This window comes from Diadema antillarum, unplaced genomic scaffold, assembly GCF_040938485.1.
Source record: "Diadema antillarum isolate AM-2024a unplaced genomic scaffold, OU_Dant_1.0 seq00000773_RagTag, whole genome shotgun sequence".
In the NCBI taxonomy this organism is placed as follows: Eukaryota; Metazoa; Echinodermata; class Echinoidea; order Diadematoida; family Diadematidae; genus Diadema; species Diadema antillarum.
The window spans coordinates 408,136-434,249 of NW_027271662.1; the positions used below are offsets into that span (position 1 = coordinate 408,136).

The 26,114-nt window shown below is 41.3% G+C and overlaps 1 protein-coding gene across 1 annotated transcript in view; it reads left to right on the forward strand.

Annotated features, from left to right (window-relative positions):
* LOC139738910 (uncharacterized) overlaps positions 1-24,396 on the forward strand; it is a 39,067-nt gene extending 14,671 nt beyond the window's left edge. The window contains exons 5-13 of the mRNA XM_071649538.1: positions 4,775-4,874; positions 14,261-14,365; positions 15,053-15,259; positions 15,682-15,985; positions 18,561-18,793; positions 20,104-20,211; positions 21,131-21,398; positions 22,341-22,447; positions 23,267-24,396. Of these exons, the coding sequence (XP_071505639.1) occupies positions 4,775-4,874; positions 14,261-14,365; positions 15,053-15,259; positions 15,682-15,985; positions 18,561-18,793; positions 20,104-20,211; positions 21,131-21,398; positions 22,341-22,447; positions 23,267-23,482 (1,648 nt within the window). The 3' untranslated portion in view covers positions 23,483-24,396. The remainder of the gene's footprint in view (positions 1-4,774; positions 4,875-14,260; positions 14,366-15,052; positions 15,260-15,681; positions 15,986-18,560; positions 18,794-20,103; positions 20,212-21,130; positions 21,399-22,340; positions 22,448-23,266) is intronic.
* The last annotated feature ends 1,718 nt before the right edge of the window (positions 24,397-26,114 follow it).

The window sequence follows — 26,114 nt, forward strand, 5'->3', positions numbered from 1 at the left end:
AACATGGGCCTCAGTCATTGACAGTCACAGTTAGTAAGTGGAGCGTGATCTGACTGCTCGCAGCACGTATACATATGCAGCTGCAGGGAGCAGCCCGGCCCCGGCCCTGTGCGGCAAGTGCTCACTCTGGTGGAGACGGAGCTGAGCTCAACTAATCAACCCTGCCTGAACTGACTGACTGGACGACGTCGATCACGCCATCCTGACAAGTAATTTGCAGGCACGAAAAATAACCATGGAACCTGGGAACAGTGTGGAATTGGCCGTGAAATTCTTGACAGAGAGCCTCGACTTCTAATCAGAACGTAGTGACACGACAGTGAAATAATACGGAAAATTGTCCAGCTGATGTGATATTCGTTTGGTTCAGTAGTCAGTTGCTATCTAGCGATAGCAGCACTAGGTACGGCCGCATGCCCCGTTAGCATTGCATGCATGCAGCAGCTGCCGCGCGCGCTGCATATACCATTCATTTAGTTGTTTTTACCGTAAAAGTGCGCTGCTATTAGACGTCAACTTCACATGCTAAAATGGTCTAACTCGAAGTTAGACCGTTTCACCATGTAAACTCGGCTTTGTTTTACGTAAGGTTTCCATGGACCGTTTTAGCGTGAGAGCACAGTGGCACTTGACGTTTGTTTCACATGGTAAAAGGGTCTATCTTGAAGATAGCCAAATTTTACCGTCAGTGATTTCGATAGCAGTTACAAGGTGAAACGGTCTATTTGTATAAATTTTGTAATAACTCTGGACTAAAATAAGCATTTAAGATGAAATTTTCTAAAACATTTCTTTTATGTATATATTTTCATAATACATAACAATCACAAGCCATTCTCTTTACAAACACAAGAGGCAGACGTACAAATACACCAAACTTTAAACCCGTTTTTCTCCGAAGTAACAATTCTCAAAATAGACCCTCTTACCGTGAGACGGCCAAAATCTTTCTGTAGTATGCAATGACATTGTATTGATCTGCAGCATATACCGTGGACAGCAAATGATCCTATAAAAGTGGAATTTATACTCAAGCATTTTTTCACACTTGGCCGGGTGAGACAAATATTGTGTTTTTTTGTGTGTCACTGTTGCCATGGTGGCTAAAGTCTGTAACAGCACAGGCATTGTACAGCTGTACATACATTGTGTATTGTATATTGTACTTTTTTAGTAAACTACAATATAATAAAATGGTAATTGGTCCACATAACGACAGTAATTCACTCATGCTATGATTGTACTAGGACTTTTCTTTGCAATGTTTTCGTTGTTTCTGACACAGTTGCCTCTACACGTAGGAGTCACTTCTGCTGAAATGTCACAAATTTTTGCCACCGAACAATTTCACAGTGTCAGTATGAATGGCCCCTGTGTGGAAACTGGCTGTACTGCAGAGCATCCATGAAGCAGTGTGCTTCCAAAGTGTAGTTGGTTCATTTTTCCATCTGAGAAGATGGCTGGACAGCCCATATTCAGGGCCCTGCAATAGCTGGTCTTCTATGGGGTCCAGTTGGATGTTGAGGCGAGACCTTTTCAGTGGGTTGTACAAGCACCTGCTCTTTGGAATGAATGAGTACATGTACACTGTAAATCAGGAATTTTCATGTGCAAAAGTAGTGACTCTCTCACTGAAGGGACTGCCATTTGTCCTATCCAAGGGACAGTGTGCTTTGCCTCTTACTAGACAGGAGGATATGTTTACTGTAAAGCAAGATATGTTTGCAGCATGAAATTTTCATGAATTGGAGCTGACAGTCTTTTGGGGGGCATGAAATTTTCACAAATTTCCCCCGACATTCAATGCATATAGTGTAGACAAGAACATTCATGGTTGTTTTAATTTCGTGAATCTTGGCTCTTGCAAAATTAAAATGCACTTGGAACATTTTTGGTTTTACAGTACACACGACATTGCTCAGTTACGTAGACACTGGAATCGAACCAGGGTCCTTTGGATCTGGGGGCAGATGCGCTACCAACTGAGCCAAATCACTGCCTTTGTAGTTTACTGTAAAATACAATATTTGCAAATTGCCACTGGCATTCAATCCATACGACAATTGTAGTATTGGCAAGAACTGTAGCATGCGTATCAAGTTTGCAAATCTTGGCTCACGCGAAATTCGCGAAATTAAAATGCATGCAAACATTCCTTGTTTTACAGTTAATGCAAATGTTGTAGTACTGTTTCTGATGCCATAAATCCTATTATTTGTTAGCTGACAGCATGTTGTAACTATATCTACAGTCAGGTTTTGGGAGTTTGAGAATTCCATAAGATCTTACTCGTTAAAAAATTGTAGATAACTGGTGTCTTATATTCCCCTGTCTCTGTATGTACTGTATATTGCACTTCATTTTGCATATTGAAGTACAATGAGCACTGATGCAATAATCACCGCCCCACATAATTGATGATGTCAACCAATACGAATGTCCTTTAATTGTGTGTGTTTGTGTTTTTGTTTACCTTAATCCGTTGAAGACTGGACCTGCGTATACTCTGGCCAGTGTCTATGGGAAATGTGTGTTATGAAATGCCAAAATCAGCCTGTCCCAAAGGGACCCAAAGGTTCAACAAAGTACAAAACGTAAACAAGAAAAATTGTCCCTGTGCATGTAGGCCTACTGTACATTGTATCATATGTTACATGCTTTACACTTACATTGTAGCATTCACCCTTCAGGAACAGAGTTAAAATGCACTCTGTAGCTTTTAAAAACAAACTGAACTTTTGCTACCGAGAGCAACATAAACCAATATTGCGCAAGTTTACTTTGCTATTGTGCAGTCTAATGTGAATGATCAACAAGGAAAGATGTTTGTGGCATAAATGTCAAGTATTTACATACAGTATAACAGTACCGGTACAGTGTCGTACTGCCAGTAGGCCTACAATGTATGTGTTTCTGAATTTATCCACTCCAGAAATCTTTTACACAGATTGTATATTATCATGTCCACGTTAACACCAACACACTTGAAGAGCTAGTATTCCTATTTAAAAAATACAAGTGCACATACAGTACAGTGTAGTGCAACTCACACACACCGCGAGATGGATTCTGTGTATGAGTATCCAAGCTGCTTGGAGTAAAGGTTAATAATTTGTATACTCTCCTGATCTGAAAATCTGAACTTTGTTTTACCCTGTTCACACATGGGCTCTACAATGTAGTTTGATATCTTTGCTGATTGGACACTGTGTGTTGCAAACAATGACTGTCTTTGCTGAGACAAGGATGTAATGTGAACATTGATCAAGAGAATCATGTGGGAATCACTCTTATTGCCCGTCAAGTACCAGCTAGTACCCATCAAAGTTGCCCAATTCTAGGCAGTTTTTACTCTGTGTTTGTTTTGTTTACAAACATGAATTGTTTAAAAAGAAGAAAAAAAAAAAATAGGAAACTTGTAAGCAAAAACTCAGAAGCTACCAGTGTACTGGTATTTGAATTTGACGATGTTTGCAGACCCATCTCGTTCAACTTACCTGAGGGCAAATATTGTTATCATGTGCCCAGAAATGTTGATAGGGCATTAAAACCAAAAATATGCTTGTTACAGGAACTGGGGTTATTTCACAAAGGAATAAAGAACATCTCAAAGTTAACTAAAACTTGTAGTTGAATATGACATGCCAATTGTTTTCATGTTCAGTTTTCATGGTAATGTACTGTACTTGATGTTTTCAGATTCCACTTCAAATTGTTATCAAAATTTACAGGAAAAAAAAACTTTTTTTTTAAATTTTGTATGTTAAATGGCTGTATAAAAAAGAGTCCAAGAGTATCATTTTCATCTGGAAGTTACAATTGTAGAATATCATTGGAGACACACGCAGCATAGCATCAGGCTTACAATGTATTATAAAGTTGACCTTAACTTGTACAACGAAGATCAACTTTTAATTCTTTGTTGTGGAATGTTCCTTGACAAGGGATGGTGCTTTGTCAGTCAAAACACACTTAAACTTCCAGTGTGAACAAAGTAGCCCAGTCAAAGCATTATATTAATGCCCAGTGTAAACAGACTGCCAAAGTCACCCCTGGAATGCAATTATAGTACATGGTACTGTACAATGTACATCCATGTCGGCTGAGGAAATTCTCAGTAGGTATTATCTCCACACAGAATAATGCCTTGTGTCTGCACAGCAGCCACACAGTGTCTGCTGCACTAGGGTAGAGTGTATGTGTGTGCATTTGCTGTACATAATTGTTTGTGTGTGTGTGTGTGTGTGTGTGTGCATTGTGCACCATGCATGTGTATTGGAGCATTTCACATGTCTGTATGTCTGTGTGTCAGCCATGTGTGGCGTGCTGACTGTGGTCTTCCTATGAAGCCTGTGTGTGTGCTTTCAGAATTCGTTCTTCGTGCGTACAGTGCTACAAACGTACAATGAACGCAAGATTTGAGTGTTCCAACTTCTGTGTGTGCCAGTGATGATTCCAGTCATATAATTTCCTTCACATGAGCAGCTGGAGAGTATAGAGCCAACCCTTTTCATGCCCCGAGTTTTGAGTTTATACAAATAGAGCACAATACCACCACATGGTCCATTCTTGTTTTTTCTCCCGGATTTCTTTCCTGCTCTACGTTCTAGAAGCCCATGGAAGCCCACGTGGGTCCATATCACCATTTGTTTGATTGTCAAGTTGACTGACTTGTCGAGGTGTGGGGAGTCATTGGATTTCAGTGTCAGTGTGCATTCATTCGTGTGAATTTATTGCTGTGAAATTTCCCTGCCTCCTGACTTCTCGCTGAAAGGTGGAAGCTACCAAGGTCACAGCCATACTCGAGGTTACACGAGCACAGAGGTGAAAGAGGGCGGCGTTTGTGCTTGAACTTGGACAAATTCACCACACTGGTACTTACTCAGCTCAGCTCATCTGACTTTGATAAGCCTCATGTTCACTGTTTGTACTCTGTAAATGTACATGTATGATGAGAGAAATGACGTAAGTAAACCCCACACTAGTTTTGCCACTTTGTGCAACCAATGCAGTGGAATGTTGTGTTTTGTGCTGTCATTTGAGGTCGTGTTGTACAACCACTATGTGCTATGGAAACAAAGGAGCCTACAAATGTTGTACATGTAGAAGTCTTGAGTCCAAATTTCGTCAAATGTTGTATACTGTATGCAGTGAACTGCGTTATTCACCACATGCCTGTACTGTACAAGTAGGTGGATGCCCTTGTATGGTTTCAAGCTTCAACAATCAACATCAGTCAAAAAAAAAAGAATTTTAAGAACTTTTTTTTTTCAGGTTGTGTCCAGTGAGATTTCTAGGCATTATGGCAGATACATACATATAGAGTAAAATATCCCGTTTGCGGCAGTTTAAGCATTGTTAAGGGTTTTTCCAACTTGTAAACAAATCAGGCAAATTATTTTCAATCTTTTCATATATCATAGACAAGATTATTCATTAACGCAATTGTTTTCGTAAAAGAAATTAACCATTGACCAACGCAGTTTTCATGATTTACCAGGGCAAAACCCGGCACAATTTTCGCCGATAAGGGCGATATGCGACGTAGTATTTCTGCTTGCGGCACGATGTACAATCCCTATGCAATACGCGCGTGCTCCGCGATCTTTAGCTGAAACGCCTTCACATGTCTCGCGAACATTGCGTATTAAAGCGCCAATTCCCGTTGCGAAAGCACGTGAAAATAGCGTGCGCACATGCATTGGCCGCAAACAAGATCGCAATTCTGGCGGTGTTGTTGATGTCTTTCTCGTGTTTTTCCCGTTTTTTTTCGATGGTAACATCCACTTTCCGAAAAAAATGGCGGCCCACATCGGCTCGCGAAAGTCCTATTTTACGTGAGGATGTGTTTTCAAAATCCATGAACATCGAGAAAACAACAAAAAAATCCAGTTTCTTGGACTATTGTTTCTTAACTGGTATGTTAAGAAGTACCGAAAATTTCATTTTGGATGCGATATGTTGTCATTTCGGTGAGAAAATTTCACTTTCGTCAGAGATTGTGCCCATTTTATCGGTTGGTTTTTGTTGATTGCTAGTGTGTTAGTATATGTGTAGTGTGCATGTAACAGTGCAGTGCTGCGTTTAGCGGTATATTACCGTCTATGTTGTACCTGCCGCGAACGGCTGCACGGCCGCGTACTGACGCAGTTACTCTAGGGCCAATGCAGAGCTTTTGAAGATATTTTTGATAGCCAGAAGAAATTACATATTTTATCATTGCAGTGAAATGAGTGCTCAGCAGATCAGACAAACTTTATTATTACAGCCAGACAATACAGTAGCTGAGAGTTACCGTATGATCAATTGTATATCCTCATCATACCTGTAGGCCTACATGTACATGTACATGATGTATCTACAGTGTCATGTGTACTGTCAGTCGGCACAGTAAAAGAGTTATTGCGGCCATGTACAAATTTGAAACTGAGACTGCTTGCCTGATGCTTGTGTTTTCTGCATGTAAATGTACAGAGAGGCATTCTCTGGACATTGTAGATAATTGTATCTGGGGATGTGATGAAATATGCTGAGGATTTTCCGTCACTACATACAGCTTGTATAAAACGTATAGAAGACTGTTTTAAAGTCGTTCCTGACTTGTGAACTCATGGTAAACACAAAAGGTCATGCGTGTTTGTGTCTTTTAATAGTGCGTTCAGAGCACAGCTGAAATACTACATTCAAGCAACGTCATGTTCATGTGACTGCAAATGGTTGTTTCAAGGTCTCCTTGCATGCACAGTGTGTGTACATGTAGGATCTACAGTACATGTAGGATGCAGTTGTCAGATTCCATCCCAGTCTTTCCAGTCTCGCTTTGATTTCACCAATTTCAGGCAGGAAGTCTTTCCATGTACATGTACTTGGACCCCATTTACAGTGCAGGGCTGGGCCGAGCCAGGCCGAGCCACGGCCGAGCCCGGCCTCAGTTGCGGTACTCGGCCCCGCAATTTTGTCTGTTTACAGTGGAGGGCTCGCCCCGGGCTTTTAATTCAAACCTTTCAATATTTTGTCGTAGTGACGCTCTGCTTGTAAACAAATGACTATTATTGGGACCGCGCCGGTCACAATTTGGTACCGCATTTGGCCCAGTTTGCATTTACAGTGAGGAAAGGCCGGGATCGGCCGCAGCCAAGACTACCTCCAGAGCTTGGCCAAGTGCGTGGCCGATTTTGGTACCGCATTTGGCCTTTTGCGCGTTTACAGTGAAATGAAGGCCTGGCTCGGCCGCCGCCGAGCCCGGCCTTTTCACTCACTGTAAACGGGGTCTAGGTCAACTCCCCTCTGAGAATTGTGCGTAAAGTTTCATTCTTGAAATCTGGATGTCTAGTGTCAAGGACATTTGTGTCTATGTATGTAACACTTTGTGTTTCTAGTTGTACACTTGTAAGGATGTGAACTTGTGTGCTTGATGACACGCCCCCTTCCGATTCCCCCCCCCCCCCTTTCTCCACTGCCACTGCCAAGATTTTGACATGAAACTTGCAACCACTTTTCAACCAGTACATTGTACATTAACATTTGCACATCATTAACAATCCTGTACAGTCTACAGTGTACATGTACACAGGCTGTTAATATTCTATCATTATTGGTAGTACAGTCCGACCTCAATTATACAGCCACCTCTTAATCCAGACTTCTCTGTCGTCTGGATGTGTACACACATTGAAGAAAAAAAAATGTTACGAGTTTTACATGAAAGTTTTCAATTTTCGTAAAAACACAGACTTTAGTAAACTACAATTGTAGGCTAGCATAGGCCTACAATGTAGGCCTACATGTACATTACACCACTTTTGTGGTTTACGCTACATGCTGTAGTTGTACAATTGTACATCAACCTACAGCTACAATGTACATAAATGTGTACATGTACCTACAAACTTGTACCACTGTAGCTACATTATACAACATACAGTACCAATGGGTCAACAGCTACTGTTCATATTACAATGTATGTGTACACTAACATTGTTTGTCCCAGAATCCAGCCAAATTGCTAACAAATTTGAACATACAGTATACTGTTTCTTGATGGACTCCTTTCTTGACATGGCTGGCTGACAATGGTCATACAGTAGTAGACTAGTAATAGGTTGATAATGAAGATGATGATAATCATCTTCATTCTAAGTATTCGTGGTTGTACAGTCAAATCTGTCTTAGTGGCCACCTGTCTATAGTGGCCACCTTTCTATAGTGGCCACCTGCCATATATGTACATGTACAGTGTACAACCTCTCAAAACAATCCCTCCAAGAGAAAAATCATGTTAAAGAACCTGTCTGTAGTGGCCACCTGTGTATAATGCCCACTTTGTCGTGGCCCCTACAGACAGACTTGACTGTACTACATCTGTATTATCAATGCCGTCATCAATACATGTACACCTGTATGTACACCAATATGCTCAAGCAGTGGCCATGAAATCTCCACATTTCTGTATGCTGATACAGAAGAATGGGTGTACAGATCGATTTTGATTAAAAAACAAACAAACATACAAAGCATATTGATAAAGTGTACAGATTCAACACGTGCTGAATAAAGTTTGTAGTATGGGTACATGCCTCCACTTATGCTTGTACTATAGACAGTCGCAGTTTATTAGTAAACTGTTCCTTCTCTCGTGTCTCCAGCTTGGCATTAAACATTGATTAACCCCTCATATTTCCTGTGTGACTGCATTTACATTTTTTAGAACATGTATATTGTCCATCTCATTTTTTTGTCAGCAAATAAAAGCTTGACCAACTTTGAAGTGTTTGTCTGAATTATTACAGCATACCAAAACAGGAAAGTCAAAAGAAAAACCCAGATTGAAATGAATAACTTGACAGATTTATCTTTGTCTGTAGCTGTTGTGTGCATGTCAGAGCCCCTTGTTTCTCACAATTTTTTTTTACACAATTGTACAAGTATGTACAGGCGTGTAGACAAGAGCAATGTTACTGTTGCAGTGTGTGCATAATCAAAATTCTTTCTTTCTTTTGTTCTCTTTTTCTCTCAGTTTATATGCCTATCTTCTCTTCCTTTATTTTTTCACCCTCTCTTTTATTCTAGACATTGTACAATCATATATGCCACTCTGTATATCACTGCCTTGTTTTGAGGGAAAAAACAAGCAAACAAAGTATGTTCTGCTTTCATTGTCGCATTGCCAATCCCTATACCATCCCTACCACTCTGTTGACTCTTTTCTTCTCTGCCCCACCCCAGGGAAGAGGAAGGAGGCGTTCCTAAGGAGGACAAGTCATCTGCGTCTGGAGAGATGGGCAAAGGGGAGGGGAGGACTGCAGCTACCAGCAATACCACGGAAACTGAAGATGGAGAGATCAAGGAGGAGGGAGAGGGCACGGAGGAAGTGGCCGTAGAGGGCGCTGCGAAGGAGGAGAGGGACGCAAAGGAGGAGAAGACAGAAGACCAAGTTCCCAAGGTAATGTGAGATGGGTGCAGAATTTTTACCTCTTTCATGAGAATGAATGAAGGCACTTTGGCTCTCAGAAGTATAGACAAGGTTCCACGAATGTCAAATGACATGTTGTGTGAGGGACAAAAGCAAATCACATGTGTATTGAGCGCATAGCTCTGGCGCAGGGTACACGTACAGCAATTGTTGTAACTGCCTGCCTATCATGGGGCTTGGGATGTAACCCTTAAATACGCACTTGCCTTCTTGTATGCCCCCCACCATATGCAGTTTTTACTCCTCAGCATGGCTTGATGATGTTATCGGAACCTCGTCTATACCCTGACAGAATCCATCAAAGTATGACAATTTTTCAACTAAAACTCACAGATTGGTTTTGGCTGATTCTAGAGCAGTGTCAGTGGAGCATGAAATTGGGAAAAAATGGTTTTCCAAATAATAGTGACAAACACAAGATTTACGTGTAGTAGAAATGGCGCATTTTTATGTGTATATCACAAATATTCCGCATGTTTGAATGAATGCAATTTCCTCTTAAAGCATGAATATTTCAATATTGAGAGCATATTCACCATTTTGTAGATACCTGTAGAAGTTTGGCTCTACAACGTCAAATCAGATTATCAAAGTCTGTTTGGGATGACAACAGGGCACACCTTTCGTAATGGAATTGATGCAAAATTCGTTTGAAGTACAGAATCGTTTTGAATGACATGGAAATATTTACCAATATGCACGCTGTCTCTGTAATACAATTGTAGTAAAAAACGTGCTTGGCAGTCGCATTTAGCATTGAAAACACTTGATGAACGCCTTGAGCAAAGGTGTCTCTCAGCAATAACTGCTTTGGTTAGAGATTCAATTCCATCAGTTTCTTAACTGCTGTGTATGCCTAACTATTACCTAGCCCCCCAAGCGTAGCATCCTCCGACCTGTGTTTTGGAGCTGTCAGCCGGGCTAGGCCCCCCAGGGTCCTGTCTTGGAAAAGTGCCCTGATCTTTTGATGCTGCTTGTTTCCCCAAAGTCGTGTGACCTGACCTAGAGATTCCCCTAGGATGCAAATCTTGATCCCCCAGCGGAGGAGCTGAGATGCTGGGATGGTGTTACCGAGAACGAGATTTACCGCATGCCGCATTGAAAGCTTATCAGTCTGACAGTGGCATCGGCATGTAGATTTGTCCGCTGAGCTACTATGACTTCGCTTGTACACATGTGATAATTTGAGAAAGGATCAATCCGAAGCAATCTGAAGTGATTTGTGCTACAAGAACTTCGCAGTCTCGAGATTTCAGGATGTCTGACCTGAACATGTGTTCTGTGCTCGGTGATGGTTCAGCGACTACCACATTATCCAGTAAATGGATGATTGTATGCTCATGTGGCTACAACACGTCTTCATCATGAGAACTCGGTGGATAAACAATTCACCAGAGGAGTTTGCCATTCCAGTAATACCGTCATGTCAAATGAACAAAAATTTCCGTTCTCATCCAGTTTTTGCCTCAAATGTTTTCATGTTCCAGACCTCTGGGTTCTCAATTTCTACCTTAAGCAAAAACCCATCAGAACTGACCCCTCGTATGTGTACGACCTTGTGTCTCCACGGACATTGTGCCATGTCTTAGTGAATCAGTTGGTCAACCGTTTGAGCTCGCATAGTAAAACTGAACACTTGACTTGAGGTACATACGTGCATGAGATGAAGTCAAGCAGTTTCGATCATTTCATTCAGCTTGAAACCCCCAGCAGTACAGTGGCAACTGCAAGCGCTCGTCTTCATGAAAACATGCTTCAGTGAGAAAGGAATAGACACTAATCGCGTGCGTGACTGGATATTGTATGCTGAAAGGACAAAAAGCTGTGTTAAAAAGGGGTCTCCTGCAAGAGATCAAGTGAATACACTCAGTTATCAATTGCTTCATTCTCTGGCATGTACAATGTGGACTGGCTGTATCAAGAAAATTAATGGCAAGCATCGCCCTCTATTGTTATCACAGAATCCTTCAGCAGACTCAACACTGGAACAGTTGCATCCATCAGTTTCCCTGACTCTTCCTCGCCAACTGTTTTTGTATCGCACTGGACCGCCAAAGTGCATCATTTCACACGTGTGATTTTAGGTAGACTGGTGACACTTGAGCTTGGATTTCTTTTTGCCTGCCGGATAAAACCGTTTATTGTCATGTCACAAATAACAGTCGCAGATGGAGTAAAACGAAAAACTGTCTCCGAGTAAACCCTGTTCTGTAGATGAGGCCCTTCTGCACCCCCAGAACTTGTCGTTCTTCTTGGGAGACAGTACTACACAAGTTACAAAAGTTGCATAAGTCATCAATGTTCTACACTGTAGCATGTCGCGTGTTCAGCAGCTAGGATTTTAGAGGAACTTGAGTTCGCAGCTTGCACTTTTTGTGTGTCGGACTTGAATACACAGCATTGGTTGCAGTGCAGCAGTCAACATGTTCCCTCCTCTTGTCGCGTTCTCATTGTCCTGTGCTCTCCAAACCTCGTGGATGCTGGTTACATGATGGGATCTCTTTCGAAACTGCACCTGTAAAACTGCCCCATTCATCACTGGAAGTAGTTCAGCATCTACAGCTGAAATGGAGCATCGCTCAGCAAACAACATAATCCAAATTCTTCGTGACTGTTCCGGTAGTCCCCCTCATCGGCTGTAGTACTTTTCAGCTTTCTTTTCTTTTTTTTTAACAAGACAATCCATCGAACTTGCCCTTGGCAAAATGCCTTCTCCAAAATTCCGCATCAGCTCCAAAACAGGTCGCAGCCAGTTGGGAGAAACACCAAACCAAATGTAGATTTGCATCTTCTGAGGGACGGAGGTGGACTTGGTAATACTAACGATGACTGAGCCAGGACCCTGCTGCCAGCAGTTTCTGACTATTATCCTCTGTTATGTGCCTTTTTTTAAAATTGTTGTTATTGTACTGTCTCTTCTCTGTGTTTGTTCATGTCATACAATGTATTTCTCCTCCATTTCCAACTCTGACCAAAAGTCCTGCTTCATATTTCATTAAGATCAGATACAATGAAAGTTTAGTTTTAGGGGCGCCTGCCTTATTTGATCCTGTTAATAATGTTGGTCATCCTATCCATAAAACTGCAAAGTGGAAGATATGCAAATGATAGAAAACCCCCAAACTCAATTCAAATCAGAAATTTGAGCTACTGATTTCTTACAGCAGAATTTAAAACACTATTATTTCAGCTTATGAAAAAGGGGGGGGGGGGGGGGGGTGAATGTCCTGGAACTCCATATGAAATACCTAGATTATATCATTCCTCTGACCGCATGCTTTACCAATTTACAGCATGATGCTGATCAAATCGATTTTGCAGTTTGATTATTTTGAAGAACAGCAAAGACTTCGTTTGCATTCATGATCAAGTTCATTTCTTAAGCATACTGATTTAATCATTGTACAGTGCATTGTACTACATTGGGTATGTGCATTCAAAGCGAAATGTTAGAACTGTTACTATGAACATTTTGGCACTTGCACAGGTCAATTTGATAGTTCCAAACAAAGTATACAAATTGTAGCTGCTGGAGTTCCATTTCCATAATTCTCCTGCAACTTTTTGCCAGTATTTACCTGTGGATTTTAAGTACCTGTACATGTATAGGTATGCATCATGCACTTTTATTAATGAGCAAAGATGCTCATCGACCAATGAAGTTCATTGAGGAAATTTATTGCATTTAATGTTTTGACACTCATGGTAACAAAAAGAGAGAGAGAAAAAAACAAACAAGCAAAAACTTCTTTTCCTCCAGTTCTGACCTCCTGTAGAATAGAATATGCCTACCCTCTGTAGAAGAAAACTGTTCCTGTCACATAGCTGTCTCCATACTCTTTCGTCTACCATGCATTGTTGTCTGTTTTTTCTCTTTTTGTATGTGTGTGTTCTGTTTTATTTTTTTTTCAGCTGCTGTTGGTCCAGACTTACTACAGCATTGCTAGCTGAGATATGCCACCATTTTCTTTTAACTCTGTTTATTCACTCTTGTGTATGTATATACATTTTTTTCTTGTCACATTGAAGGTGGAACAAAGATCTCGGGTGAGGCCAATCATCACCTCATCAGCTCCTGTGAAAACCAAGAGGGATTCCTTCACATGTAAGATAAAGGGGCAGAGGTCAACCCATCAAATGTACCATTTTACCAATGTCGGATGTTTCTTTCACTTTTTTTTTTTTTTTATTGGCACATATTTCCAAACCGTAGCACTACTTTATCATTCTGTATTAAGTGTTGTAGTCATACAAATTGTTTAGGAACTATGTAGTGGATTGAAATTTGTGTGCATTTGTAACAGCGTGGAAGGAGCATAATGAATACATTGTAGATTGCAAATATGACAAGTATATCTGAACTGCAATTGCATGTTGCCCAAATATATGATTTTGACAGCTGGTGCTCTTGATTTTTTTTTTTTTCAAAGCTGTAGACGAGATTGCCACTTATCCCAAATGTGGGGACTGTACATTGTAGACTTTATAAAGTGACAAGCTGTATGTTATAGCCGTAGACGAGATGTTAAAATTGAGAGAACGGACTAGTGACAAATCCTTATTTGTGAAAAGTTGATAATGCCCTTACCTGTGATTAGTGAATAAATGATCAAAATGGCCCAAGTTTTGCCGATGAAGTTGCAAAAACCCCTGGGAATGTGAAGTTCAGTTCTGTGCACCAAAGAATCAAGCTAATGATCTATCCAACCTCCAGCCAAGGACAAAGCGGGCGACAAGGATCAAGGACAGGAAGGGAGCAGCGATGTGAAGGCCACCTCACCAGCCCAGGCCAATGCCCCTCCCGTCAAGAAGAGACGATGGGGTACCACCAAGAAGACGTCGGATGACCTCGGAAAGAACACCAATGTCAACATCAGTACTCAGCTCCTCAAGGTAAATGGGGTAGCAGAGGTTTGTTTAGTTGTTGTTGTTCTTGTTGTTGTGTTTGTTCAGCTTCTTCACTTAAAGTTTCCTCATTTTCACCGAGATTCGCTGCGGCAGCAGTGTACCAAGTCACATAGATTGAAACACTCATCTCCAAGCTCATAGTCTTTAGAGATGAAGTGAAGTGTTTGGTATGTGGATTGAGCAACAGAACAGAAACATGAAAGGAAGATGAGAAAAACAACCATAGATTGCAGCCTTGTAGCCAAATGGATCTATAATATAGTTGTTGGGTTCTTTTCCAACACAAAGGATGCTAAAGATTTGATATGTTAGACAAAAGTAGATCAACAAATTTGTTGGCATGACAAATGAAATTCAGTTATTCTGCTTTATTCCTTTTATGGCATTGTATAACAATAACAAAGTCAAGGCTTCACACGAAAACTTATGAATTGAAAATTTTGTGGCCCAAAAGAGAAATGTAGTGGCCCAAAATGAAAGGAAACAATAACACTCTTAATAGTTGCCCAATATTGGGCTTTCAAACGATACCTGGTACACTTTTTGGAAGTTTGGTAGCCCAACATCAAGTTTTAGTGACCCCAGGCCACTGCTAATGTCAAACCTGCACTAAATTTCAGTACGAGTCCAGCAAAACCACACTTATTAACTTCTTGAATTTTGTATTCTCAGGGCATCATTCCAGATATCAAGGTTCCTCCTTCAGAAGTGCTTGCACTGGAGCAAGAGGACGAGTTGATGGACGTGGAAGAAGCGGGCGGCGAGACGCAGAAAGGCCGGGAGGTGGAGAAGAAGATGGAGACAGAGCCGGCAGAGGAGGAGCCAGCCAGCAACGAGCCACCAAAGAGGAAATTCATCCGACAAACCATCACGGCGCCGGTGAGTGCAACATTGATTCTTACCGAAAATTTTGTTTCTGTTTTGTTCACTTCACATCGAGGTTTGATGTCTTTTTCTTCATCTTCTAGTATTCAGGACGTGGACACAGAAAGTTCACTGTCTGAAATTCATCGCATTTAACAAAAAAGAAATGCATATGCCTGCATGTACAATGTATATGATGATGATAATATGAAAGAAAAATACAGTATTCAGCTCTCCTTGTATCAGAATGCAGTGACTAATTGAAGAAGTACATTGAGATCTATGGCAATTTTTTATCATGCAAAGAGCTCAAATCATTTATTCAAGTGGAAGCTGACTGGTGGGAGCAAATCTTCTTACATCTGGATTTCAGCTTTTTTTTTTTCTGCTTGTCACCTCAATTCTTCTCTCTGTGATTAAAATGTTTGACGTTGCAGGGAGCACCAGCCGACGAAGAGAGTGACATCGACTACGAGGACGACGAGATGGCTGTCCGGAAAGTGAAGCAGAAGGGGGAGGGGGAGGAGGAAGGGAGAGAGGAGGCAGAGGGAGAGGATGAGTCCAGCGATAGCAGCAGCAGCAGCGGCAGCGGCAGCGACAGCGATGAAGATGATGAGGACGGAAAGGAAGAGGGCAGCGGGGGCGAGGATGGACAGAAGAAGAAAAAGAAGAAGGCCAAGAAGGATGCAGCAGCAGCAGCAGCCAAGGAGGCAGAGAAGGAGGGAAAGCCAGAGACTAAAGGTTTGGGAGGCACAAACTTCCATCATCCGTCATGTGAATCGATTTGGGGGGGGGGGGTGGGAATCTTACAAGTCAATGAACCTTTTAAAACCAGTGTAATCTGCTAATGTCTATTTCAGCCATAACTGGGGACTTCAGTGTGTCTAACAATAATTGATTTATGCACTGACATTGTAATGCACCTGACTCATAGCATGACCCACTGAATCATATTTTGTTCTTATATTGGAAACACCACCCCCCCCCCCCCCCCACCCATTTATGGTAAACATAAGTCACAGTGTTTTAAAGGCATACGATCGTCATCCCTTATGGTACGTAAACTCCGAACGACCAAAGTTTGTGCATGCAATTGAGCAATGCAAGACTCGGTGCTATATCCATAAACGTATGGGACAATGCTGCCACTGAGACAGGTGTGTGTGTGTGTGTGCGTGTGTGTGTACGCATCATACACAAACATTGTCACCGCGATTGGAGGAGAGAGGGCAGAAAACGTGTGGCTCTTTTGGCCTCTTTTGATGCGCATGCGCACTGAGAGTGTGCGTCCATTCGGAAGCTCTCGTGGCTCGCTCGGACAGCCATTTTGGGTTAGGAGATTTGTAGCACAGAGCTCTTGTAGTCTAGCGTGTTGTTCGCTGACCCATTGAGCCAGCGCTATTCTCATTCGGGGTCACTACATTTGATACAGAATGGGGGAGGCAGCGTGTTGCGTTCATCTCCGTGCCGCACAAACCACTCGCCACGATTGTATGCCTTTAAGACCAAATAGGTCTATAGCTTTTTGATTTTCTCTCATTTTCTTTTTCTTAGGTGCAGTACAGTACACCAACAAGAAACCTGTAATCCATTATTAAGTAATTTGCTAAATTCCTGATGTTAATAGCTGTATTGCTGTGATATTCAATTTGTCAGACATGGGCCAATAATACTGGAATAGCTGCATTTATCTGTAAACTTGGATGACATGACATGCCCACTCCCTGGTTTTCTGCAATCCCAACATACAGGGATTAACACCTTAGTTTCAAAGCTTAAGTGATGCATAAACATCACAAACCCTTTCAGGCAAAACAAAAAGTCAGTATGTGTAGACTTGTACATCCTAAATTATGGGACAGCTTATTATTAGAAAATATGAGTCTGCCATTTCTAAATTTCTCCACATTAGATTTGAAGACAGTAGTTATACCCCCGCCAAACGAAGTTTGAAGGGGGTATATAGGAATCAGCGGACGGTCGGGCGGTCGGGCGGTCGGGCGGTCGGTCCGTTGCAAATCTTGCGTCGAGAACTACTTCCTCAGTTTTCAACCGATTCCCATAAAACTTGGCACAGATGTGTGCCTTGGGTTGTAGATGTGCAAGACGTATTTTTTTGACAGTACCCAAAAGTACGTTGCCATGGTAACGGCATATTATGGGCAAAAATGGGTACAAATCTTGCGTCGCGAACTCCTCCCACAGTTTTTGATCAATTTTTATGAAATTAGGTACAGATGTTCATCTGAATATGTTAATGTGCAAGACACATATTTCCGCAGTGGCAAAAAGTGCGTTGCCATGGTAACGGCATGTTATTGGTAAAATATAGGGCAAAATGCTTCATGACAAAACTGCTTCATCAGTGTTCTTCCAATTCTCATGGAATTCATATTGAATGTTTGTCTTAGGATATAGGTCAGCATGACACATTTCTTGACAGTGACAAAAAGTATGTTGCCATGGTAACAGCTCACATATTATGAGCCAAAATGATGGAAAATTTTGTGTTGCAAACTACTTCCTCAGTTTTTGCCCAATTTCCGTGAAACTTGGTACAGATGTGTGCCTTTGGTTGTAGATGTGCAATACGCATTTTTTGACAGTACCCGAAAGTACGTTGCCATGGTAACGGCATATTAATGGCAGAAGATCAAGGAAAGATTTTGCGGATTTAACTACTTCCTCAGTTTTTTGACCAAAGCTTATGAAATGTGGCACACACCTTGATCTTGGTGGGAAGATGTGGAAGACATATTTTTCGGACGTGTCGGAAGCTGCGTTGCCATGGTAACGGCATATAAATGGCAGAAGATCAAGGAAAGATCTTGTGGATTGAACTACTTCCTCAGTTTTTGACAAAAGCTTATGAAATGTGGCACACACAATAGTCCTGGTGGGAAGATGTGCAAGACATATTTTTCGGACGTGTCGGAAGCTGCGTTGCCATGGTAACGGCATTTAAATGGCAGAAGATCAAGGAAAGATCATTCCTTGGGTAAGACTGTCGTCACGGGGCGGGGGTATTAATCACCTTAAGTGATATTTCTAGTTTGTGTATTGATATTTGAGCACTGTTTTGTGAGCACAGTAGAGTAAATTTGAATAGGAGTCTACTTGACAAATGTTAATTTGTGTACATATTATGAATGCACATGTTTCAACTTGTTTGAATGATTACATGTTATTAAGATACCTTATGATGAGTCATTCAAACATGTCGGGGGACCCAAAATAAAAGAGATGACACGTAATATTCCCAATAACAGTGTGAAGCAAGCAATGGTATATATTTTAATTCCTCCTTAACCCTCAGTGGTCAAGATGCAGCGTTTGAAAACGGCGGTGCGCACCGTGATCGACGAACCCGTGCGCCAAACTCAACGAGAGCCGAGCCCCTCGAAGCGACCCGAGAGTAAGATCGTCCATGTGATCAACCTGGTCCGGCCCTTTACGCTTGTCCAGCTGAAGGAGCTGCTCGGCCGCTACGGGACACTGACCGAAGGCGGTTTTTGGATCAACAACATCAAGTCTCACTGCTATGCAACGGTAAGCAGTCGTCATCTGCAAACGCATGTACATTGTAATTCTGGCCCATGCAGTGTGTTCTAGATTGCCATGTGATGTTGTTGAAGAGATTAGCTTACTAGGTGATTCATATGTATGGCTATACCCCTACCTGACCACCAAGTTGCCTGCTATTCGGTATACCTGTTTCCCACTGGATACATTTCAACATAAGTGAAAGCAAGCTTGCTTGTATTTGTTAGTGCAATGTTGGAAGAGCCTTGGGCATGGTGGTGTGCATGAAGTATAGATGTTTGGATGGTCTGGAAAGCGTGGCTAGGCTTGTACATTATTGGTTTGTTGACTGTGATCTTCAAAGGGAGCCTTCTCTGCTGATCCCCTCCCCTCCCCTCCCTTCCCCTCCCCTCCCCTCCCCTCCCCCCTCTTCACTCCAACATATTTCAAGAATTGAACATACACAGGTATAAAAAAGTACTACTGCTGCGCTTGTTCAAAGGTTGCTCATAAAATTGATATGAAGCAGGTGTTTAAAAGTGCCTACACCTTCCTGCTTGTTTTAACTGTGAGGTACAGATGTAGGCCATGAATATGACATGATACAGGCAGGGTTATATGTCTGTGCCCTGTCATCTTGCTCCAAGGTTACTTTCACAACTAACACTAAACAGATGGACAGTTAATTTTAGTGCCTTTTTTTTATTCATTCTTGAAGCTGCATGTAGCTTGTTCAATGGAGCAAAGGCTAGTTGTGCATTTTCATGTTGTTATCTCCACTAGAACTTGTGTAAAGAACAGGAAAAAGGGGCACAAAAATACCTTTGCTGTCTCTCTCTCTCTCTCTCTCTCGCTCTGATATTCCAGTCAAACCTGTTGAATATCCAGTATTGCAGTTTATTCAAGTATATGATGCTAACTTTGTAGATACAAGTCATTAACAGACCCATTGAAAAGTTTATACAAGTACATTATATGATGCTAACTGTCTAGATGCAAGTCACTATTAGAGCTGCCAATTCTCTCTGATTCCAGAGGCATCTCCCTGAGAAATGAAAAAGCTTTCCACATCCTGACAAAGGAATATTGAAGCCTGTGTTAAACTGTGCAGCAAACAGTTTTTAGGGGCATTGAGATTGTTTGTGCATTTGCATGTGTATACAGTGTGTTTGATGAATTTATGTACTTCGGGAATTCTTTAAGTAATCCTAAACCAACAGTCATTTAGTGAGCGGTTATAGCTGTCTTCATGGTCACCCATGTTACAGAGTGGAGTGGCTGCTCATGTAGCGCTTTTCATGTTTTATTTATATATATATTTTTTAATTACCAAACAGTACGAGACCACAGAGGGTGCAGTCGCCTGCCGTGCATCCCTTCATGGTACTACGTGGCCAAGCAGCAACCCAAAGACACTCCGCATTGAGTTTGCAGACCAGAATGAGGTAAGAGCTTAGCCAGCAATGTCAATATTATTTAGAAAGAGAAAAGAGTTGTTTAAGGATGCTCAAAAATGTTTGACCATAATATGTTTGCCATTTTTTATCAGAATTTTGCTTTGTATGCCACATATATCACAAATGGTTGAATGTGTGTGTAAGACCCACAGTGATGGAGTGAAAAATAACAAATTTTCCTTTGAAAGGAAAAGTTGCTAATTTTCTACATTGGGGATGATATGCAAGACATGTGTGTTGGGGGGGGGGGGGGGGGGGCAATACTCTGCTAGTTGTCAATGTCAGTAATATCAGTTGACTCACAAAATTTGCAAAAATGAGAACACCATGTATGTTTTGTATATGCATTCATCATAAGACAAATAATTTCAGAGGGGATAAAATGCCCAGGATAGCTCTAGATGAATCAGATGTAGATGTAAAAGATTAAAGGAAGCATTTAAAGGTCCAGTTTACCTTTGGGAGCAGTGATTTCAAAAATGTTTGAGATATCACATTTGATGCATATGTGTAGGTCTGTTGTATCATAAAACATCCTACCATATAAAAGTTTTGCAATAAAGCCTAAAATATAAGGAGATATCAGTGTTTTTCTCAATAAACCGTAACTGTACACGGTTTAGTCTTGAAACATTTTTATTATAACTATTGTTCACATTTTGTGTATCTAACGACACTTGCATAGATTATACGGATTCAAATTTTTACAGTGGTTGTTTCTATCCCTAACTCACATTTTAGAACTATTTTGAAGCACTAATGCTGGATTTTTGTTTCAACTGCAAATGGTAAATTATGCCTTTAATACAGCATTATTTGCACATAAACAAATTTGAAACTGTTTACCTGTACTCTGTTGATGTAACCTGGAAGTTTGTATATTTTTGGCTAAATCTTGCCTCTTCAGCTCAACCGCCACATGGGCGTGGCAGTACAGAAGGAGGAAGCTCGGGCGGAGCCCTCACCAGAGCGCACCCCAGCTCCAGTGCGCGGGGATCGTATCTCCGCCCAGGACCGGGAGAGAGACGCCGAGCAGGAGCGAAGGACCCGGGAGCGGGAACGGGAGCGGGAGAGGGCCCGCAAGGAGCGGGAATGGGACCGCGGCAAGGAGCGCAGTCAGAGCCGGGAGAGGAGAAGACGGCAACGATCACAGGAACGTAGAGAAAGACACGAGGGTGAGCGTCCATCCCGCATTTTCTTCCTCTCTCGGCTGATTTCTATTTTACAGGTCTGAATAATAATATGCAAGAAGATGATAGTGTTAGCTGTGAGTGGCAAGTTGTAGCTGTGGACAATTCCTTTTCTTGATGGCATTTTCTTGTCACAACTTTCTTGCGTGTATGTTTTTAATGACACTCGCTGATAGTTTTGATATCTTGGTATTGCCAAGTTTCTAGCTGCTAACACCCTCCTTTCTTTCTGGTCAGTTACAGTTTTTACTGTGTGTATTTCATGTCAATGTAATTTCCTGAGAATACCAAGTAGTTACTATAGTTTGGATATTACAAGGTTTTGACTGCATGGAGCCTTTATTGTTTAGTGATAATACCTGTGAGCTCTGCTGATATTGTGGGGACTCATGCTACATGGAACATGTCAAATGGAATCATTGTACATGTATATTGTTGAGGATTTGGTGTAGCTGTATTTTGGCACATTTGGACTGCTAAATTTACAGTTAACCAGATTTGGTGTTTCACATACAGGTACCCTAAACAAACTACAAAACATATTTCTTCGGGGCAAAGACTTCAGTTAAGATTGGCTGCATTCAACATCTGGGAGGACTTATTTGCAGTTCCTTGTATTTAGAATCATTTTGAGTTAATAAATTATTGGCAAGGTAATTTCCAAAGCGTTATTCTCTGTAGCATCGTAGTGGCACACTTGTATTCGTGACACCACAGAGGCCAATATTACGAAACCTGGGGTAATAGTGATTTGCTGGCAACGCAGGAGTGACAATAATGGCCGGGCCCTCTTGAAGAAACGGTGCTAATACTGAAGAGGCTACACTGGAAAATGAGGCCATATTACAAAATTATAAAACTCTGAAGTACCTTAAAAAGTAGTGGCTATGTCTCTATAATTGAGGCTTTCTTTGCATATCTTTGCAGAGGCAAAGAAGGAAGTTGAGGAACCTCCTGCCAAGCTCCTGGATGATCTCTTCCGGAAGACGAAAGCCACACCCTGCATCTATTGGCTCCCTCTGACTGAAGATATGGTGAGAACTTGAATCCTTGATTTGCTGGGCCCAGACTAATGCTCTCCATGTTTCTGGCAACTTTATTCATATACATCTAATGATATATGGCTTCTTCTTTGTGGTGTTTTTTTTTTCCCCTTTCTTTTTTTTTTTCTTTTTTTTTGTGGGGGGGGGGGGGGGGGGGGTTCTGCCAGCAACTAAATTGTAATGGGCATGACCAAAATCTGAAATGCTCAACACAACTCAGAATTCGTAAGAGCATTCATGTTATACTATTTCTGCTTCCTAAATTCCTTGTACTGCGAGCAATGTACATTTGTACACTGCTACCTGCGAATGTTACAGGGTAATGCATGCATGTCAAGTAGTTGTATTTCTCCCCTTTTTACTTCAGATCGTTCAGGGTTAAGAGCTGTTTTACCGGCAGATGTACTATGTAATATTCAATCGTATATCTCAGTGACTGCCACTAGCGAGAGAAAGAGTCATGGGGATTGGCTAGACTTGCAGGAGAACTTGCCAGAGATTACAGTGTAGATTGTTGCAATGGTGTCAATGGTGTGAGAGCGCAAGTGCTTGGGCAGTCAATTGCAAAGGTGGTACATATTTCCCATACTCTGTCTTCCTAAAGCTGTATCCAGAATTATTACAGTGTATATGTTTACATGGTGCATACAAGAAATGTAGTGGAAGAATTATGGTCAATCTTGCATAATTTGTGTACAATTTATTTATTTTTTAAATGTAAAAGGGTTAGAAGCTCATTTCTCTTTATAGAATCCACACTACACACTTTATTTGTTTTTGTGGGGCTTTCTCTTTGTCAATCGTGTGCAGATCGTTGAGAGAGAGAAGCAGCGGGCCCAGCGAGACCAGCGTCGGGAGGAGAGGGCCCAGCAACGCAAACTCCAAGAGGAGGAGGAGCGCTGTGAGATGCAGCGGGACCGGCGGGGGGAGAAGGAGCGGGAACGGGAGCGGCCACGGGGGGCCCGCTACCGGTCGCGCAGCCGAGACAGGCGCAGCCGAAGTCGCAGCAGGGGCAGGAGACGATGAGGAGGGTGACCTCTAGTAGCTAATGAAAGTTTTATCGCAGTTGTGCCTAGGATAACCCCTCTATTATGTACATATTGAGAGATGAGTGTGATGTATATACAATAGAATGTCATTGTTTGGCCTATTTGGTGACTCGCACCACACAGGCCCGATAAAGTCATGTGGTGTCCCTTCCCTGACTTCAGGTTTTTTGTACCTTTTGTAGATTATTAGCTTTCCAATGTTGTATTACTTGTCCCACTTATTTCCAAAAGCCGTTGCAACGAATGCAATATCACAGAAACAGTAAGGAAAGCGAGTGAAAAGTAAAAACAATATTGTGTTCAACACACTGGGAGACATTGAAATTTAGCCAGGAGGTAGAAAAGCTATCAAATTCTCCATTTTTTAACAAAGTGTCAAATTCTGTGTTTTTCAGCCGTAACGCAGTTAGCCAGTATCTTGTTTTCTTGGCCCAAGCATCTGTGGCTCAATCAGGTTACGTGGTGATTGGTCACGTCTTTACCCTTTACTACTGTGCCAGGGACGTTGGACAGTGTGTGGGGGTTTCTGTGTCAATTACCACTCAGAGCACATGAAGGGTTGAGTATGAAAGTGTCCATCCAAGGCTAGGTATATCATGTGATTGGGAAGTTAAGGTTAAAGGTATAGATGCCATGCTGAAGAGAGCCACCAACAAGGAAGAGTACTTTAACCTGTTGAGGATGGGCTGATTTTGCTACAACACACATTTCCCACAGACACCTGCCCGAGTATTCTCGGGACTCGTCTTCAACGGGTTAAGAACAGGCATAAGGTTGCTGACTTTGCGAAGGTAAATGTTGGAAAGTGTTAAGGAGTGTACAAGATCATTGGAATTTGAGAATATGTGAAGAACTAGCACAACATCTCATTGGCATTTAAAAAGAGCCAGTGGGGTTATGTGACTGAGACCCACTGTCTCAGTCACATACAGTAATTATTGTTATGACTCTTTTCCTATGCCATGAATCATCATTTGTTTTCACACCCATTCAGTAGTAGCCTCTTTGTGTGGCATAGCTCAGGACATACTACAGATTTTTATGCTTGCTCTTTTTTTTTCCTCCAAGATTGATGAAGTGGCATCTGAGTCACATAAAGTCATCAGAAAAAAAAATAATAATAATTATACGTATAGATTTTTTGTGTGTTTAAAAAAAAGAGGGGGAAGCAACAAGCATCATGCAAGTTCATACCACAGTCCTCAGTGTACCTTGACACAACCAAACCTCAATTCAGCGGTGAACAAACTTCACCAAAGCCTCTCTCCCTTTCCTCGGCCAAAAATAGAAAGAGTTGGTGTCTACAATCCAGAAATTGTTATGTGGATATTGTGAGGAGAAAATATCAGATGCATGCTAGTCAGGCAGCTGCAACAAAAAAGGCCTCATCATTGTTTTCTTTTGTTTGTCTGTGTGTGTTTTTTTTTTTTTTTTTTTTTTGTGCCCTAATAGTTGATAGTGATTACTACTGTAATTTTTGTTGTGTGTTTTTTTTTTTTGGACAGATGTCACTGGTGTTGCAACATTCTCTACAGCCAGGGTATCATGTGCAACGTACATGTTTAATAGTTTTCTTTTGGAATTCATAAAACAGATATTTTCATTTCTGTGCTGGAAGATCACATACCTCACCTTTTAATTCATCAGTATTTACCAGAAAAAAAATAATAAAGCCAGAATTGTGAACTCATGACAAATCAACAGATGACTATAGTAGTTTAATTTGATCATTTGCATTTCAGACATATTTTTCAACATCATATTCAGGTTGTTTTTGTTTATTGTTTTGGGGAGTTTTGTTTATTTGTTTTTAAGGGGGAGGGGGATGGTGGCATTATTGTTTTTTGACCAGTAGTAATTCTGTTTGTTACCATTGGCAGAGCATACAGCATAATTGTTCTACATAGAAAGAACTTCTTGAACAGCCAATAACCTTTCAATCACTATACTGTGGTATGTTGACAAAAATAACATACAGATGTTAATGAGGGATTGTTTTTTGTATTAATTGAAGAGATAAACATATTTTCACATTTAAGTTTTGATAAAAGAGGTCACTTGAAGTCAGACATTTTTGGCCTCATGAACCAGCATTATCAATTCTCTTTTCAAGATCAGAGGAACGAGTTTGAAATGTATCTGTACTCTCCTAATGAGTACTACTCTCTGTTGCTGGGTTATGTTGTTGTATTTTCCTTCACTGCAAAAGTTTGTAAATGAGTGGTATGTCATTCAAGTATGTGGAAAGCATTCAGTTTTACCTCATTCGAGAGTTAGATGTGTGTCAATTTGTACGATATTTGATGTAGAGGTCATGATTTGTGGAGTTCGGGGAGATTTGTGTGTATATTTTGTCATGTAGCATTTGCTTGAACAGGTCTTTTACATTTGGATGTCTAATTCTTTTGTCACTTGCATGTTGTGAATATGGTCCCAGCGAAGGACATTTCAATTTGATGAATATTAAGGGCAATGCTGTGGTCAACAGTTGGCAAAAGAAAATCACAGTTCGCCCTTCCAATAGCTCACATTCCAAGAGATCACTATCCATACATCATTACATCTACAGATACTTGGTGTGGTCTAGAAGACCCTGTTCAAACAAGGTT